We start from the raw sequence: 18565 nt of genomic DNA on the forward strand, positions 1-18565 counted from the left end.
CTAGCCATGGCTTGTATGACTACTGGTTGGGGTTCTTCAGGGTCCCTAGGCTAGGCATGGCTCGATTGTTATGGCTGGAGAGGGCTAGGAAAGGGCTGGACGGGACTGCACCAAGGTTGGTGCAGATCGGCGCAGGTTAGGGCTTCGTGGAAGGGGGCTCGGGTTCGGCTCTGTGGGTTGCATGGGGTCGGGGTCTTGGTCAGGTTAGGACCGCCCAGACGTGGGCTACGTCTAGGCGGCGGAGCTCCGGCCAGGGGCGGCCGGAGCAGGCCGGCAGCAGCCAGGGAGTGGCTGCTGCTCACGGCCGAGAGGAATAGAGAAGGGGGGGCCGATCGGGTTAGGGTTTTCAGGGTTGGGTCCGGGTCGGTTTGGTGGTCCGGGTCAAGTCAGTGGGTCATGGGTTAAGTTAGTTGGGTTCGGGTCCGGGTTAAGTTAGTTGGGCTCGGGTATTTTTATTTTTAAGTTTTAAGTTTAATTAAAGGTTTAATGGGCCTAATTAAATCTCAAAATTTATTTGGGCCCCATTTAATTATTTGGGCTTAATTAAATTAATTAAGTGAGTACACTAATTTTTATGGGCCTTGGGGGCCCATGGAATTTATTGGGCGAGTCATTGGGCTTTTGGGCCCATTGGGCCGGAATGGAGTGTTATTGGGCCAAGATTGTGTTAATGGGCCTTAAGTAATTATTTGGGCTTAGAATAATTATTATTGGGCTTAAGTATGTTATTGGGCCAGTCTCAGTGTTAATGGGCCAGAATTTAAGTAAATGTGCTTGAGTGTTAGGGCCAGCAGTTCAGTACAACCCATGAGAAATTGCATGTGTCCGAATATATATTTAATTATTTTTTTATGCATGGAAGTTATTTTTATATTTATATGTTAGTATGAAATTAAATTAAATATATAGAAAGGACACACATTTTATTTAAGTACATGCATTCATGAAATAATTTTATGCATGATTTAATATTTAAGGTTGAGCAAAAGAAAATATTTTATGTTGGAAGTTGAAGTAGTGTGACAATTTAAGGGGGATTCGTCCCCATATGTGAACTATTGAAGGACAGTTTACTGCCAATTTAAGAGGTGATTCGTCACCGCCACGTACGTTGGTTTCCACGCTGATCAGTATTTAATGTATGATTTAAGAGTACACTATGGATACAACCATGCGATGTTAGAAAATAATTTGCTCAACAATGTTTATGTATTATGTATTATTATGATATTTAAGTTTAATTTAAGTTATGTTATGTCATGATATTTTTTTAAGCATGCTCATTCATGTATATGTTATGTATTAGTATTAAAGTGAATTAAATTATTTTAAACCCTTGTTATTTTAGCATGTTGGGCCTCTAGGCTCACTACACTGGTATGGTGCAGGTGAGTACGTAGAGGATGACGTAGTACCCACCGACGGCGAGGACATATGAGCGGACATGCAGTGACCTCGTAACCGTGATAGTTGTCTGAGTCATTACGCATGTTTTTGAATATTTCAGCATGTTATACTTTTATTTATTTTAAGTGGTTGAAAGTATTACTCATTTTATTTAACAATTTTCAGTGCATGCAAACTTTATTTATTTTGCTTATGACAGTATTTTATTAAATGTTTGACTCAGATATTTAATTTATTAAAGGTTGCATTTTTATTTAATTTATTTATTTTTAAATCTATTTATTCTGTGCATATATGTATGGGCATGTATGTACATATTTTTATTTAGTAAGTAATAAAAAAAAAAATTTTCGCATATTTATTTATAATTAGAGAGTTAGGGTCGTTTCAACTTAAGCCCAGGCGATCTACCACCCTGGCATCTAAAGCCCATGGCAGCCCCATGGCACCCAAAGACCAGGCGATCTTCCACCCTGGCACTCATTTAAAGTCCATGGCAGCCCCATGGCACCTACTCAAAGTCCAGGGCAGCCCCCTGACATCTATTTGAAAGCCCAGGGCAGTCTACGCTCTGGCACCTCTCTTGTAAGTCCCGGAGGTATGAGGCCCGGGCATTTACTTGAGAGTTCAGGAGGGAGGCTATAACATGTCACTCGAGTTTGGAGACTAGTTTTTTCGGGACAGCGGAGCAGGTTCTAGCCCGACTATCTTTTGGATGAGTGGTGATACCGCGGTGAAATGTCCCGGGTTATCACCAAACCCGAGTGGTTGTCGAGAGCCCGGATGCGGAATTGTTTCTAGATTGATGGGTAAAAGAAGACTAGGAAGAAGTAGAGCCCAAGCGAAAAAGGGAGGAGTCTTGCCCTGCCAAGGGCTGTCCTCCCTTGCCTTGCCAAGGGTTGTCTTCCCTTTCCTTGCCAGAGAACCCTTCCCGGAGCACCCTTGCCTCGAGCACCCTGGCTCCCAGCACCCTGACGTCCAGCACCCTGGCCTCCCAGCACCCTGGCGTCGAGCACCCTGACCTTGAGCACCCCGTCATCCAGGCTAGAGGACCCTTCCTAGGCCAAATCATAACACGGGTCCCACAGCATGGGCACCATCTGGAAGTGACAGAGAATAATAATGAGTAGGCATGGGCACTATCCAGAAATTGCGGAAAACATCTTATCATATTTCATGCTGTCAGGAGACCCATTTCATTCAATCATTACTCTTCTCAAGAGTTCCCTATAAATACCAGGTTCCTTAGCCTAGCTGAGTTATGTTCTATGACGTTCATATACATCTTCACATTCACACTCAATTTCTCTAAATCTAATAAGTCCACTCCATACATCTTAGTCTAACTTAAGCATTGGACTGGCGACGCCGGAGAACCCTCCGGCGTCCCACTGACGAGTTTTCTTGTTTCTGGTTTGTAGAGGAACTTCACGATGAGGCGAGGATGCTTGCTGCTATTTTTATCCTGGGGTCATACCCATCCCCGGGTACACATTTTATGATAATCGCATCAATTTGCAAACACAACATAAAGGTAATTGGATTTTACTATTCTCGTGTCAATTGTTTTAAATTTTAATGAAACAAGTTATAATGTTTTTTTTGAAAAAAAAGGATTATCATTTTGCTAATATTTGAACAAGATTTTAAAATCTTTTAGGCTGGCATATGGATTGATGTGTTTAAATTGAATCGATGTGAAGTTCTTAATTTAATCCCATTATATGTTGCATCTGGACAACAAAGTATTTCAAATTTCACCTTCTCATCCAATACATTTATGTGTGTATTCTGAAATTATTTTAAATGACTGCTAATTATATATCAATTTTACCTCCATAGACTTTCGAAATATTAATGCATGATTAGAGCCTAGAGATTTTTGAAACCCATGTTCGTGTCTCTGTAGGACCCATTTTCCTTTTTTTTTTTTTTTTTTTTTTGGCCTTTGTGCCAGAATTTCTATTACTATATAATAAAGCAACAGATACTATAATAACTATTTTTGTATATTTATGAGAATTTTATATTTATCTTTATTAACTATCATTAATCTAAATTTACTCTTATTAAATACCATTAATTTTATATATTATCAATTAATTTTCTAATAACTTAGTCGATTTATTTTTCATTTTAAAATAAAAATCAAGTTTTTTTCTAATCAATTTTTAATTCCACAAATATAATATTTTAAAATACAAATAATATATGCACACGTATTACGTGTGCAAAAACGCTAATATAAATTATTGATATAAGCAATTCACGGACTCATTAGCCATATTATATGACCGAAATATTAATGTTTTGTTTTAAAAAACCCTTGTCTTGTGCTTGGAAGTGTACGGCCAAATTATTGGTATTGCTACGTCTACACACGAACACACACTAATAAATAATTCAAAATTAATTAATCATTTGTTTTAAATTTTTAATCATTATTTATAAATGAATCTAAAATTTTTTTTATTCTATATTCTTCGGATTCGAAGTATAGATCGCAAACCAGAAACTTTTACAAAAGGTTTTGATTATTCGGAAAAATAAAATATATACGAGATTATAGTTTAAGTAATTTATGATGAACTTATGATAATAAAACCGAACGTTCATAAAACTGAATATGCAAGCCGCTAAAGCCCATACTGACTTGACCATACCAACTAAAATACAGCCCAACCATTTGTAAAGGTAACTTTTTTTAAAAAAATTATTATATCATTACTCTATCTAAAGTTGACGTCGTGGAATAAGTATTGTTTTAGTTTTATGAATTATTTTTCAGTTTTTTTTCACAAAATTTCAAACACTGCCTGAGTTTGTAATTAGTTAAAAAAAATTCGATAACTTATCTCAAACTTTTTTGATCGGCATAACTTATCTCAAACTTAAACATGACATAAAACGTGAAGTATTTGTTAGTTTAGAAAATGTAATATTAGTAATTTAAATCAACGAGCCGAGAACTCGTAAGTGACACTTTAAAATAAGGAAAAACTTAATAGAACAAAACATATAGTAGAGAACAAAAATGAACAATATGTGTCAAACTCCAAATTCAGTACCATCATATCTACGCATCCCTAATAAATAGGGATGTCAAGTGCCCCAATATTCGATCCATTTGTTCAATGGACAAGGACCACCAAATAATAATACTAATAATTATCGTATGTGTAGAATTAAAGAAAAAAAATCCGAGCCATACTTTTACGATCAAATTGAGGTCATTTAGACACGTACATTACCTCTATCCGAAATAATAATATAAAATATTGACTTGGTTCATTTTATTTTGATCAAATTCTTTGTTTATTCAAAGTTCTGATCCAACCATGGTGACAAATGACACCTAGTGCCAATCAAATACAATAGTTGACCAAACTCGTGGGGGTTTTTTTTTTTTTTTTTTTTAATTATGTTTCATATCTTGAACATGGATTCCAAAAATATCAATATCTTATCTTATCATGAAATATGATTTTATTTTTTCATATAATTGAATGTGATTCCGTTTGGTATACAATATTATTAATTTTTGTATAACTTATCTCATCCAATCTCGTGTTTTTTTCGTCATATTATTTATCCATCTCGTAATTATTAATTTTACATCAATCAAACCATTAATAATTTATTTTACATCAATGAATTTAAATTACTATATTACCCTTTATAAATAACATTATTTATATTTTATTTAATGTTAAAAAGATAAAATGATCATTTAACATTTTTATATAAAATTTAATCAATCAAATCAAATAAATTATAATCTATCAATCAAATCCAATATTATATTAACTATCATTTTTTATTTCTTATTTATTACATTATATTAATTATCTATGTATTATTTATCATATCACTCAACAAAACGGTACTAATAAAAGTTTAACAATTCAAAGACCTTGTTTTCATCATATATATTCGATGAATAACTACTTGGTCCTTAGCATATGCCCACTGTTAAAACTCTTGTGCTTTTTTTTTTCCCACAAAATTTGTCAATTGGGAAACGCGATTAACCAAAAGAAATCATGAAAAGGGGCGAGCCACCTAAACAAAAAAAATATTCAAAGTGTTGCATGTTCATAAATCTATGGGAGCTAAATTTATCTTGAAATGTTAACTTGGATTACAAGGGATTCTCCCAAAAATATTTTAAGAATTCAGGATCCAATGTTAATGATGAAAGCTCCACTTGAACGCATTTCCCTTTCAAAATCCAGTCACTGTGGAGAAAAAATTCGTCTATGATAAACAAATATCAAATGGGATACCAATCTCTTTTCTTAAATAATCATCAATTAGCCACCTTCTCCTTTGTCTGTTTCACAACTACGACTCGCACAGGTGTCCGGTTCCCTCTTTCTTTCTTCGCTGTCCCGGGGCTCTCTTTCTCTCTAAAAAGCGTGTCTTTGTTCTTACTGTACGGAGCCTTGCAGTAATCTTCGAGAATCTTTTATGGGTTTTTGTTGCGATCGTTGCTAGTTCTCTCCATTGACTGCATATTCTTGAGGTACTCTCACGTATTGGTGCTTAATGCTTAAAAGATCGAGCTTTTCTTAAACGTCTGGGGTGTTTGATTGAGAGAATTGAATTTGGTAAAGAATTGAGTGAGGTATTGATTAAGCTATTAATATGTGTACTTTTTCTTATATTTATTAAACGTCTGCTCTCTACTTTGTTTTGTTTGGTTTTAATTCGGATGTTTTAAGGTTAGTTAATTTTGACTAATAATTGTTTTGATCACCTATGTCTTGTGCACTTATCTGTTGATGAAGGTAATTCTTATGATTTGCAACTACTATTGTTTTCATATATCTTATCTTGGTGAGGGTTGAGATTGAGCTCCAAAGCTGGAAAGGGGCTGTTTTTCTGGTTATATGCCGTGTGAAATCGGATAGCTATACTTGGTTAAAGGGAGTCATATGTTATCAAACTCACATTCAAGGCTTGTATTGTTAATGCACTCTGCATAAATGGCATCGTATTATTAAGCAGAGACGCATGTATAGTATAGGCTTGTGTGTAATATCAAATATATGGACATTTATGGTTACGATTTTCTGATGCTTGGATTAAATTAATTGACAGTTGCTGATTTGCATTTCGGCTAAAGTAAGAAGCTTTGATTTCGCTGTCACGGATAAGCTTTGAGATGTCTTCTTCTCTTGAGAATCAAAGCGAAGCACAGAACTTTTTAGCTGAGGTGATTTCCTAATAAAATTTCCAACATATTTTGGTACTATGATGTCAGTAATGGAATTAGAGGAACCTAATGTTTTTATTTTTTTTTATTTTTAATGTTATAGGTTGTTAGTAATGAGAAAAGGTTGTTACCTTTGATGTACTCAAAAGGTATCTTGCATGGTGAGGTTCTTGAGGTATACCATGAAGTCAGAACAGGATTGGAGAAAATTCTTTTGTCAACTGATGAGATGGCTGAGATTCAAGACGTGGAATATCTTCTTTGGAAGCTGCACTACAAGCAGATTAACGAATTCCGCAAAAGAATAAGACAACAATCTTCGGATAAAGAAGATGTTGAGGAGACTCATCCTCAAAATGTTGGTTCTCCAAGCAAATTTGATCTCCATTTGGAAGGATTCAAGTCGTTCTTATCAGAAGCATCAACATTCTATAATGATTTGATTTTCAAACTTAAACGAAGTTGTGGACTTCTGGAGGAAGGTTTGCAGGACAATAATGCTAGTTCGTTGTCTGTTGAGCCAACAAAGCTGCATAAGTGTCAATTTACATGCCACCGCCTTTTAATTTGTCTGGGTGATTTGGCTAGGTATGCAGAAATTCTTAAAAAACCTAATGCTAAAAAATGGTCTGTGGCAGCAAACTACTACCTAAAAGCAACCAAAACTTGGCCAGAAAGTGGAAATCCTCATAATCAGGTAGATTATCCAACTACATCACATTCATTTTACAACTTGAAATAAAAGTAGGTATTTTTTCTTGTCTGCAGTTGGCTTTGCTGGCGACGTATGTTGGCGATTCTTTTCTTGCATTGTATCATTCGATGAGGAGTTTAGAGGTGAAAGAGCCTTTTCCTGATGCCTGGGGAAACCTTGTGCTACTCTTTGAAAAGGTTAATGCAGTTTTTGGCTACTGGATTTCATACTTCATGGCAACTGTTTGAAATGGACTGTTTTCATTATTCTTTTGGTGGATTTTCAGATAAACACTACTCAGTTGCTGACATTGTCTGATGAGGTATTTAACTTTCACGATATACCCAGTAGAAATTTCTTTCAGAATATACCAACTGCAGAGAATGGTTCTCCTAAAGAAAGCAAAATAGCTGAGACGAAGCATGCTTCTGCTGAAATGTTTGATCTGTGGTCATCAGTCATCCGAACTATAAGCTTCTTCATAATAAGATCCAGGTACTTATTGCCATGATCTTTGCTTCTTTGCTATCAACGGTTTCATGCATCTGTGCATTACTATTACTTCAATCTATAATATATAAATCAGTGGTTCATTTTAATACAGTTTGGAGGAATTCCCCCGCACGTTTGCCCATACCTTGAGCAGTTTAGAAGCTTTATTAGAAGTTAATGATGCAGAACTTACTGGAGCAATGGAGTCTTATCAATTTGTGGATTCATTGAGAAAGGGTCCTTATCGTGCCATTCAACTGGTTTCCACATTTATCTTCATTCTTCATAGACTGGTCCAGAACCCAAAACTAAAAGATTCGACAGGGATAGATGAGAAGATGCAGTCTGAATATACACCATTAGCATTGTCTACCGTTTTCATTTGCATGGGCCGACTCACTGAAAGATGTCGGAACTTCAATATGGCAAAATGCCCACTTTTACCAGCTTTGCTGGTTTTCATAGAGTGGTTAGTCGGAGCACTTGATGATGCAGAAATGCATGTTGCTGATGAAAGGGTTGTGAATGCCATGTCTTATTTTTTTGGTGTTTTATCTGAGTTCTTGAACAGGCTTGATCAAAATGAGGGCAGAGTAGATGCGGATAATACTGCTCTTTGGGAAGATCATGAGTTGAGGGGCTTTTACCCGTTAACCCACGTGCATGAAATGCTGGATTTCACTACTACTAATCAGGAATGGGAGGACGATTCTGATAGAAGGCGTTCTCAGCGCATAATTCACTCTGCTACCAGAATTGTGGACCGAGCCAAAAGTTCGCGAGATTGGTTCTCCAAAGACAAAGAGGGAAGAAATTTCTGCAGTTTCAAGAAAGAAGAATGTTCGAGCCAAGCAGAATCATCCGTCCCAGGATCTGGTTCCATCCTTGAAGTGGTGAGAAGTGCAGAGACGTCGTCAACTCTAAAGAAAACACAATTAATGATTGCTGAAGAGGAAGAAGTGATTCTCTTCAAGCCAATCACGAGACACAACTCAGCCCCAATTTATACCCGTCAATCTACAACCCATCCGGTTAGTCATGAAGCCACAGATACACAGAGAACGACGCTACTTGATGAATGTTTACGCCATGCCACAACATTTTCCTCCAATCAGCAGTCGGAAGATGGTGATTCATTTAGTTTCTGCTCCACTGTGTTTGATTCAGGACAACACAAGCTGTTGAAGGACTCATCAACCCACTCCACTGGACCTCCCTCCCTAAGTGCATGGGTCCTCAATAGGGGAGATTCGAAGTATGGAGTAGAAAATGGGACCAAAGACTTCAATGAACACAAGAAGCTCGATTCTATCGAGGAAATAGCCTCTATGTCCTTATCCGATCTATCCATATCGGAAAGAAAGGATTTCGAGATAGGCGACGAGCCTATTTTAACAATGAGCTACAATTCACCTCCTTATGTACCTTCTGCCCCTCTGTTACCAGAAAACGCGGTTTGGTTGAAAATAAATCCATTAATCTCACCTGAGTACCAGAATGGATCAGATGGGATTCTAGGTGCGGCACCATACACAAATGGTGTTTCAAATCATTCACCGATAGGGTCTACTCCTCCCAGAGTCTCAGGTCTGGTCAATGGTTACCCACCAGTTCTTGGAATGAGTTCTTCAGAGTGGCTTTATCACTACAGAAACAGTCAGAATGTGGAGAGTACCTCCAACCACATATCACCGCTTGTGTACAACGCTCGCCCCGCCTTCGAGAATTTTCAAACAAACCAAGTTTGCAGGCGTGATCTATGTGATCAGTGGGGAAACCATTTGGTTTCAAATCCAATGGTTTATCTTGGGAGCCCCCAATTATATCCAAATACATCTCCTGTGTATGGGTCAGCAGATCAAGAACAGACGACCGGAAAATTCTTTGCAGGTTACCAAAGAGCAGTTCCTTATTTATGTGGTGTTGGCATGGAGATCAGACAAGAACAGCCACCACTTTTGCAGTATCTCAAGGAGAGGGAGTGGCTGCTGCAACCAGAATTGCAGCTGAGGGGCCATACTTTTATTGGAAACTGAATAGAAGTCGGGGGTATATGCTAGGATGCGGTTGGCTCAACTTATTTTCAAGTTGGTCTCCACCTCAAACTATGTAGGCTCCATGCCTTTTTCAATGTCAATGTATCATAAGTAACTTATCATAGAACCTGTTTTTATAAATCGCTATATTTGTCATGTGCATGCCAGATAAATGATTAGGATCATGATTATGTTAGTGTTTATATCTAAGGAGTATATTTGTATATTCATGTAGATTCTTGAAATTAAAGTTTTAAACTATCATCGTCATGGTAAGAATATTCTATATAGCTAATGAATATGTCTGAAATTGTTATAAAACATAACACATTGCAAATGTTAGTGTCTTCGTTGCTATCCATCTTTCCCATATGAGGTTCGTTTTAATTTAATCAATACTTATAATCATCCCAATGCAAAATAAATTATTCATATACCGTTTAGATAAGATAAATAATATATAGATAAGTAATATAATATAATAAAAAATAAATAAAAAATTATAGTTAATATAGTATTTTATTTGATTGATAGATTAGAGTTTATTTGATTTGATTGATTAAATTTTATATAAAAAATGATAAATTACCATTTTGTTCTTTTAACAATAAATAAAATATGAATAATATTGTTTATAAAAGATAATATAATAATTTAAATTCAATGATTTAAATGATGTAAAATAAATAATTAATATATGGATAAATAATATATCAAGAAAAATGCGTTTACAAGATCAATCAAATAAATAAATGTGTGTGGCCTATTTGTACAAACTATTATAAATGGACAATTGACAAGCCCGTAGGCCATTTTCTTGCGGCCCAGTTGCAATTGCCTCGCTCTCTCTCTCTGCACGCAATTGCACAGTCAATAGCTGTAGCAGAGATCTGTTCCACGATCGAACATCCCCAAATGGAGGGTAGACACTCGACTGCAGCGGATATTTCCCCTGCGAAAGCAGTGATGCTTGGAGCTTTGGCTCCAGGAGTCAACGTCCGTATAAATAAATTTTTCCCATCTCTCTTTTTGCGGTGATGAAGATTCGGAATTGATCAAAGTTTCGATCTTTTTGGTGCTATGATTTCAGGGTGCCACTTGGAATACACTAAAGATAGCATTCTTGATGTTGGCTCTGTGTCTGTCTGCGATGCTGGGATTGGCGTTCTCTTCTAGTGACTCTATGCTAATCTTCCATGTGACTTTTCTTGTTCTAATTGCGGGAACCCTTTTCTTGCTCCTTACCAGGTATCTTCATTTCATGTTTTCCAGCAGTCTTGTTGTATCAATCAATTGAACGTACCATTTGTTTTTCCTGCAAAGCTGAAACTTTTTTGTACCGTGGAAAGAGATGTACGATGCACAGAGAATTTTTTTACATAGTTTGGTGCTGTGTTTAGACTTTTATTAGAACCTTTATCCGTCTCAGATTTGCTGTACTTCTCCCGTTGTTGTTTGATTTGGAACCTCGTGAATTTGTAGAGTTTAAACATACAACAAACAGCTCTGGCCCCTATATTATTAAACGTCCGTTCTGTTTTTTCTTCCCCTCAGGTTTCTAGCTGAGACAGGCCTTGTCTCGATTGAACATCAGATGCAGGAGTTGGGGTTAGAACCCAAAGACAACAAGAAGAGCGATTGAAGCAAATGTTTTTATGCATACATCTCATAGTGATATCTGTTTGAAATGCAGCAGTATTGTCAAATTTTCGCATGATTGACACAAATTTTGACAGTTCAAAGAAAAGTTCTTTTTGCGGAAATCGTCTCTGAAAGGTGTATTTTCAGAACACAAATTTACAATGTTCTAACTTCTAAACCCAAATCAACAGGATTCAAAAAGTCGTTAAACTCAGAGTCTCTGTCTACTGGTACTATTTTAGTTCTTAATGTAAGCTTTGACACATTGGTTACCATCAGAAAAAGATTGCAAAAAACATGATTTAAAAGGTAGTTACTCAATTATAAATGCAGTCATGCATGTAAGAAATAGGTTAGTCTAGCTCTAGCACGAATGCAATACATCAAAGGCAAATTCACCCTTCTTTTTTACTCTATATCCGGTTTACAAACGTCTAAAGTACTCCCTTTTTATTTTGGACTAAAATTGGTATTCTCTTGATTTATTGAAGAAATCATTGTTATGGCAACGACTCTCTTCAAATGTTGAGGACTAACTTATCAAAAATATCCCATCGGTGGGAAATCATTTATGTGCATAAACTTCGACGTAAAATTTCAGTGCAAAAATTACAGCTTAATTTAGACTTGAAACACAGCAACAACCAAATTAATATTCAAGGGGAAATTGTTGAGGGTATGAAAATGAAAATGAAAATGAATTAAATATCTTCGATTTTACTTTCGAGAAAGCTTGGAAAGTGAGAACTAGCAAACCATATGTATATTCAGAAACAAAACAGAACACAGTTGTGAAACATGAGATTAAAATCAATGAATTACCTCAAATGTCTTTTGGGCGTGGGCGTGGAAAGCCTCAGAAAAAGACCTCAAATTAATCTATAAATAAAGATGATTTATATTCACCCTCGCAAAATTGCCACAGGCCAAAATATGAGTGTTATTCTACACTATCAAAAATTGTTATGCGGCAACCGCAGCTGTTTAAAGAGTTTTTATTCACGGGGCCATTAGCCCTTCAATTGTATAAGAAAGGGACTTTGCCCAATCAGCTTTCAGAAGCAATGTTTGCAGTGTATGCATCACGTCATAATCTGGATCGAGCTTCCGCTGCCACCCCTATACGTAAAACCCCCAAAATAAGTAAAAATACCATTCTGCTGCATTCAAGAATAGAACTCAAACACGAGTTTGGAAGAAGCATAAGCAAAACGAAATGTGCCTTGGGTATAGAAATCTTTCAGAATGAACCAAGAACCAACCTCAAGGACCAAAAGTGTGACCATAACTGTGCAAACGTTGCCATCAATATTAACTTTATGACGACGAACTTGCTCGAGTAAATTCTGCATGCACTCTGCAGGATGGACCAAATCTCCTTCTGCAGTGCCCCAGAAATCAAACGATTCTTTCACCACCTATTTAAGCAGAAAAAATAATGAAATTCATAGCAGAATCTTAATTTCATTGTCATGTATAGAAAAGTATTACAATGAAATATTATATTAAATTGCAGCCCTGAGAGTTGTACAGAAAGCAAATCAAATCCCAAAGAAATCAAGAAACAAACCAAGTAATGCAAACATCTAATTCAGAATTGCAACGTTAAAAGAGCCATGCCTAATATTATCATTGTGTGAAATTCATCTGAACCAATGAAAATGCCATCGAGTTCTTAATTCACCTGAATAAAGGCCTCTGGCTTCGGGCAGTTTTGTTTCTTTGACAATCGAAGTGTGCACTCTGCTGCGGTTCGGCCGTCTCTCCGAGCTACAGCTTTAAAGAATTCTAATAAATTTACACGATCATTCTTGGAGAGCTCAGCAGTCATGCCAACATCAAGGAATATTACATGAGGCTTGCTTTTGAAGAGCTTTTTACGGGAAGGCTTGTTCTGTGCTGCTCGGACAAGGATGTTTCCAGGATGCATGTCAGCATGAACAAAGTTGTCGACCTGACAAGATTTTAACAATATATCTCAGAATAGGCATCTCTAGTCAACCACACAATAACAGTTGGCATACGACTCTTTATTACCCCACACAGAGGGTTGTTGGTACTAGTACTCTCCTGTTAAAAATAAATAAAACCTAACATGTCAAATAGATCGTATATACCAATTATATTAATGGAAGCCACATCTTTGTGGTACTCAGTCACTTAGATCCCAAATCATATCGTTGAAAAGCATCAAGCAGACATCAAAGCAACACCTGATGTGCTGCATGTCACTAGCTTATCAGTAGAATAATTTGAAAAAGCAACATAAAACAAATTGCGATTACATTTTTGGCAGTTATAAAAAAAGTTGGCATCACAGTTTTTTCACTGAATTCCATGACTGGTGAACAACATTCTATATGCAGGGGTCTACAACTCAGCTATTTCTACAGAATGGTCAGTCTAGACAAATGTCATGCATCATCTTTACGAAAAGAAAATGGCTGTTCCGGCATTGGCTTGATCACAATGAGGAGCTGACTTGCTATAACGCGTACTTATAGTGCAATCAGGTTGATAGCAAGATATATCATAAAAATGAAACAGAATCATTATGTTACCAGAAGCATCTTCAACAGTGCATGGGTTCCAATATGGGCAAGAGCACTCTTAGTGCGTTCATTCCCCCGGAGCTCGTCGACAAAATGAGAAACACTTTCCCCATGCTCAAAAGTTTCCACCAAAACAGCTGGATGCACTAGAGGATAAACAGGCTTTGGGAAAGAAACATCCTTCCATCTACGAAAATTGTATATGAAACGGTTCAAATGAGCTGCTTCACGCGCAAGATCAACTTGAGACAACATGAAAACTGCAAACTGCTGTACACTTTCATCCAGTCGCAACCAATTTAAAGCAGGAATAAAGTTTGAAATCTTTGCCACGATATTTATAATATCAAAGTCCCTTCTAATGGACTCCCCGACTCCTGGATGTCTCACCTTAACCGCAACTAGCAATGGTTTGATCTCACGACCGCGGTATCGAGACCGCAATGAGGCTCGATGCACCTGAGCAATGCTCCCAGATGCCACAGGTTCCTCCTCAAAGTCATCAAAAATTTCAGAAATTTTGCGACCAAAAGCCCTTTCAATAGTCTTTTTTGTGTATGCAAAGCTATGTTCAGGCGCTTTTGTGTGAAGTTTTGACAATTCCATGCACAAGTCTCTAGGGAACAGATCAGGCCGAGTGGCTGCCCATTGTCCCCATTTTATAAAGGCCGGACCTGCTCTTTCTAGAGTTTGATGAACAACCCGCAGCCACAATTTCCTGTACTGAGGTCCAAAACTATCTGCAAACGGAGCCATGGTAATGCTTGGTGAGAACAGAACAGCCAAATATAAGGCTCTCAACAACAAGTAAATGCTTTCAAATACAGAAAGGATCAGTCTGGTCATGAAAAGATGGCTGTTTTCTGCGCGCGTGTACAATGTATTCCTTGGTTGAAAAATATCTGTGTCTGGCACAGCTTCTGCCCATGCTAACTGAGTTCCACACATCAGAGCAAAAGTACCGGGTATAACCATATAAGAACGACTCAAAGCCAAACTGAACGCCTGAGCAACCAGATTTATGGTTGGACGGCTTTCGCCAGACTCTGTGGACTTTCGGGCCAACTTCTTCCAAGAAGCTTGGACATGCTGGGCTATCGTATTGCTCTTTGGAATCGCTGAATAGCTCCTGACACATCCATTATAGGATCTATTTTCGAACTCACGTGTTGCATTCCAAGCATGTCTTCCGCTAGGTAACAAATAACGAGAGTACAATCTGTACTGAATAAAACATTGCCCAGCTCTAAGGATGGCTCCATATTTGGTCTCCTCTGAACAAATACTAGACTGATTTCTTCGTAAAGATTGTGATATTCTCCTGATAACTGTCAATGATCTGCAGCACCTCAAGTAGATTAAAAGAACTGTCTATAAGAATTTCTCAATTCCAGGTGGGAGAGCAATCAATATTGTTTTTGTTTTAATATCGTAACAAAACTTGCATAAATTAGAACTCACCAATTAGGGCCCCTATTAGTACACAAATTCTGGTATTTCCACAGATAACAAGGAATACACACAGAGAAGTGAATTTAAATGGGCCTAGGTGGCAATTTAATGCCATAAAGACAAAGTAACATACAATTTCATTCATGACTTCCATAAAAGACATAACTTGAATTTATTTATATCAATAAAATCAAGCTCATCCGACCATCAAAAACCCTCATCCAAGCTACTCTTGGCAGAAATTCACGAGCCTATTACCTATAATAGCATAAGTACCACCTGATTTTCCTAATGATTATTTATAATATACGAGCCGAGGAAATGCCAGAATTAAATGCTTGCGGAGGAAGGAACAATTAAAACTGCTCTAAACGAACAAACAAACGGAAAAATAACGAAATAGATATCATTCTTTCGTATATAAATATACATAGAGAGAGCTTTCAGAGACCTTGACATGGCGAAGGCAGGGCTTGGCAGAAAAGGGTCGAGGCTAACTTGCGCAGGAGGCGTGATGTATCACCGACGAGCATTTTCCAAAAATAAATGAAAGTTTGGCAGATTCAACCATACGGATCAAACACCATTCACATGCAATTTTGCCACCATCAATAACAACACCGCATCCGATTAAATTCACAATCGTAATTTATGATAATCGAAAAAGGAAAGAGTAATCGAAGACTAAATTGGTGATATTGAGAATAATTTTGGGACAAAAATAAAATGTTAGATTTGGTAAAACCTAAGCGTGGGCGGCGAGGAATGAGAGAACGTAAGGAAAGGAGGAGAAGGAATGTAGTAAAACCACATCGGGTCGGATCCCTGAGATTTACGGGTTCCGCGATTTGGGTTCCAATTTTAGTCTTCAGACTTGGGCCCTTTCTTTTTATGATTTTCTAGTAAACGATTTCTAGATTTTATAATAAGTTAATAACACTAGACTCGCAGAATTTTTAGGTACATATTTTTATAAATTTTTGGATTAACGTAATAGTTTGTAAACCAGTCAAATAAATTGTATATGAAAAACCGTTCATTCGAAAAACTGTTGATAAAAAAAATCGAATCATGATTATTGGTTAAATGTTCATTGCTTCTTCAACTTTAGGACATAATTTTTTGGTTTACGTTGTGCGCATGTAAACTTCTTTGGTATAAAATATTTAGGGGTCATATAAATTTAAATTTATATAGATTTTTGTAAGAAATTTTTTTATGATCGACCAAAATAAATTTTGAATATACTATTTTTGTAAATTAATTTTACGGCACAAGTATATGTGTTGGGTTTTGGAACACAAACAATCCTGATTTTGATTATAACAAAACTTGTTATTGTGTTTCTAACATATTTACTCTAGTGTGAAGTTGCTAAATTGAAGATGAAAAACAAAACTCAAAGTTAGCAAAACTAAATCTCTGGCAAGTTCTACCATTTTGATGATATCTCAGATATCAGAGATGCAAATGATTATCCGCCAACATGACTGCAAATAAAACTCAATTTGAAACATATTTTGTTTCACGTCATTTGAGCAAAATGGATGTTATCTTTGTCAAATAGACATCGCAATACCAAACTGAACCCGATCAGTTTAGCAGAAAATACACCATCAGTTTACCTCAAGCAGTTCTGGTATTTTGGTCATATCTTGCAGCTCGAGTATCCTAAAGGAACGATTCACCATGCGTTGAAAATATAAGACAATGATCTACAAATTATATTCACAAGTCAAAGACTGAATCAGATCCTAAGGAGATGATAAACTGCGCTGAAGTTACTGGTTCGGAACAGAAATTCTGCAGAGCATAATATTTGGAACAATGTGGTGTATTAAGCATAACTTTCGCATATGAACTCCAAATTGAGTGATTCTTGATTCCATGGAAAGATAATGAAAGGGCTACAATTTTTGTGTTTAGCACTTTGCCCAGAAATCAACAAATCAAGAGATAGAGCACTAAATTGGTCGCATGCACTCAACTGATTTTGTGCTAAACAAATTTTGAGCAGCTCTGGTATTTCGAACATAACTTTTGAATATGAACTCCGAATTGATTGATTTTGGTGGCGTTTGAAAGCTAAGATTAAGGGCTAAAACTTTATGTTTATCACTTTGCCAAGAAATCAACGAATCAAGATATACAACACTAGATTGATCACATGTCTCTGAAGTTGCTAAACTGCTACCTAAACTGAAGTTGGCCAAGAGTAGTTTACCCACCCAAACTGAAGATCGCTCAACTGCTACAGTGCCGAAACTGCTACAGTACCAGTTTCGCACCAAATTCAGTTTACCAAGATCAATTTTGTGAAACTCATTTTAACGTTCTAGAAAAGGTACAGAAACAGTACAAAAGTTTCCAACGGCTCTATTTCTGTGTCTAATGGCTATATCACTCTTGAAGCCTATAAATACAACATCTTGGAGTTCAAACACATGATTTTGAAGGAGATTCAAAACATGGGCATCGAAATCAGATTTACCAGCTAGTTGAGAGCAAGCCCAAGGTGTGAAAAACATATCAACAGATTTCTTGAGCTTCTCCAATCAAGTTCTTCACACCCCACCCAACTCATGACTCACATATAAAAGAGAGATGTATTTCATATATTAGTTGAGTGAGAGTCTTTACACAAAGACGTTAAAGATTGTGTTTGTAGTCTTGGCATAAAGGCGTAAAATATTATGCGGATTGTGAGGCTGCGGCCTACAATCGAGTGGTAACTAGGAGTTCTTGTTTAGGCAGTGGGTCAGCCCTAAACCGGATTGGGTTTGTACAAATTGCTTGTATAGATCAAATTCTTCTAGTGGATCCTTCCGAGGTGAAAGAAGGGGTGATGTAGGAGTTGTTGAAATCTCCGAATATCCATAAACAAATCCTTGCCTCTTTATTTCTTGCATTTATTTATTGCTACTGTTTTGGATTGCATTGTTGAAGCATTTTACGTGTTTGATAAAATACCTAAATGTTGCATTCAAAGTGTTTGATAAAATGCTTCAACTAAACTGTTTTCATCTTCCAACTTGCATCATTTTAAAATGATTTACAAAATGTTAAATTAGTT

General features: G+C 36.7%; 3 protein-coding genes across 6 annotated transcripts; 2 read left to right on the forward strand and 1 right to left on the reverse strand.

The window, feature by feature from the left end:
- The first annotated feature begins 5577 nt into the window (after nucleotides 1-5577).
- Nucleotides 5578-10111, forward strand: LOC140878275 (nonsense-mediated mRNA decay factor SMG7-like). Of its 3 annotated transcripts, none has more exons than XM_073281884.1 (6): nucleotides 5578-5942; nucleotides 6540-6625; nucleotides 6729-7322; nucleotides 7394-7516; nucleotides 7606-7814; nucleotides 7924-10111. In XM_073281884.1, exons 2-6 carry the CDS (start codon nucleotides 6575-6577, stop codon nucleotides 9845-9847), a joined length of 2901 nt encoding a protein of 966 aa, XP_073137985.1. In that variant the 5' UTR covers nucleotides 5578-5942; nucleotides 6540-6574; the 3' UTR covers nucleotides 9848-10111. The 3 variants fall into 3 exon arrangements, with proteins under 3 accessions (XP_073137985.1, XP_073137979.1, XP_073137976.1); XM_073281878.1 differs by having other exon boundaries at nucleotides 5579-6034; nucleotides 6511-6625; XM_073281875.1 differs by having other exon boundaries at nucleotides 5579-5932; nucleotides 6511-6625.
- Nucleotides 10112-10577: 466 nt separating this feature from the next.
- Nucleotides 10578-11698, forward strand: LOC140892710 (uncharacterized). The gene is made up of 3 exons (XM_073301678.1): nucleotides 10578-10843; nucleotides 10938-11095; nucleotides 11402-11698. Exons 1-3 carry the CDS (start codon nucleotides 10763-10765, stop codon nucleotides 11487-11489), a joined length of 327 nt encoding a protein of 108 aa, XP_073157779.1. The 5' UTR covers nucleotides 10578-10762; the 3' UTR covers nucleotides 11490-11698.
- On the reverse strand, nucleotides 11415-16274 carry LOC140874505 (uncharacterized). Of its 2 annotated transcripts, XR_012148136.1 has the most exons (6): nucleotides 15944-16274; nucleotides 14050-15379; nucleotides 13173-13442; nucleotides 12751-12906; nucleotides 12311-12607; nucleotides 11415-11525 (listed from the first exon to the last, which is right to left on the reverse strand). XR_012148136.1 is itself a non-coding variant. In XM_073277799.1 (5 exons), exons 1-5 carry the CDS (start codon nucleotides 15949-15951, stop codon nucleotides 12488-12490), a joined length of 1884 nt encoding a protein of 627 aa, XP_073133900.1. In that variant the 5' UTR covers nucleotides 15952-16274; the 3' UTR covers nucleotides 12267-12487. The 2 variants fall into 2 exon arrangements, 1 of the variants encoding a protein (XP_073133900.1); XM_073277799.1 differs by lacking the exon at nucleotides 11415-11525 and having other exon boundaries at nucleotides 12267-12607.
- Nucleotides 16275-18565: the final 2291 nt, after the last annotated feature.

The sequence above is a fragment of the Henckelia pumila genome, chromosome 1 (assembly GCF_033568475.1).
Source record: "Henckelia pumila isolate YLH828 chromosome 1, ASM3356847v2, whole genome shotgun sequence".
In the NCBI taxonomy this organism is placed as follows: domain Eukaryota; kingdom Viridiplantae; phylum Streptophyta; class Magnoliopsida; order Lamiales; family Gesneriaceae; genus Henckelia; species Henckelia pumila.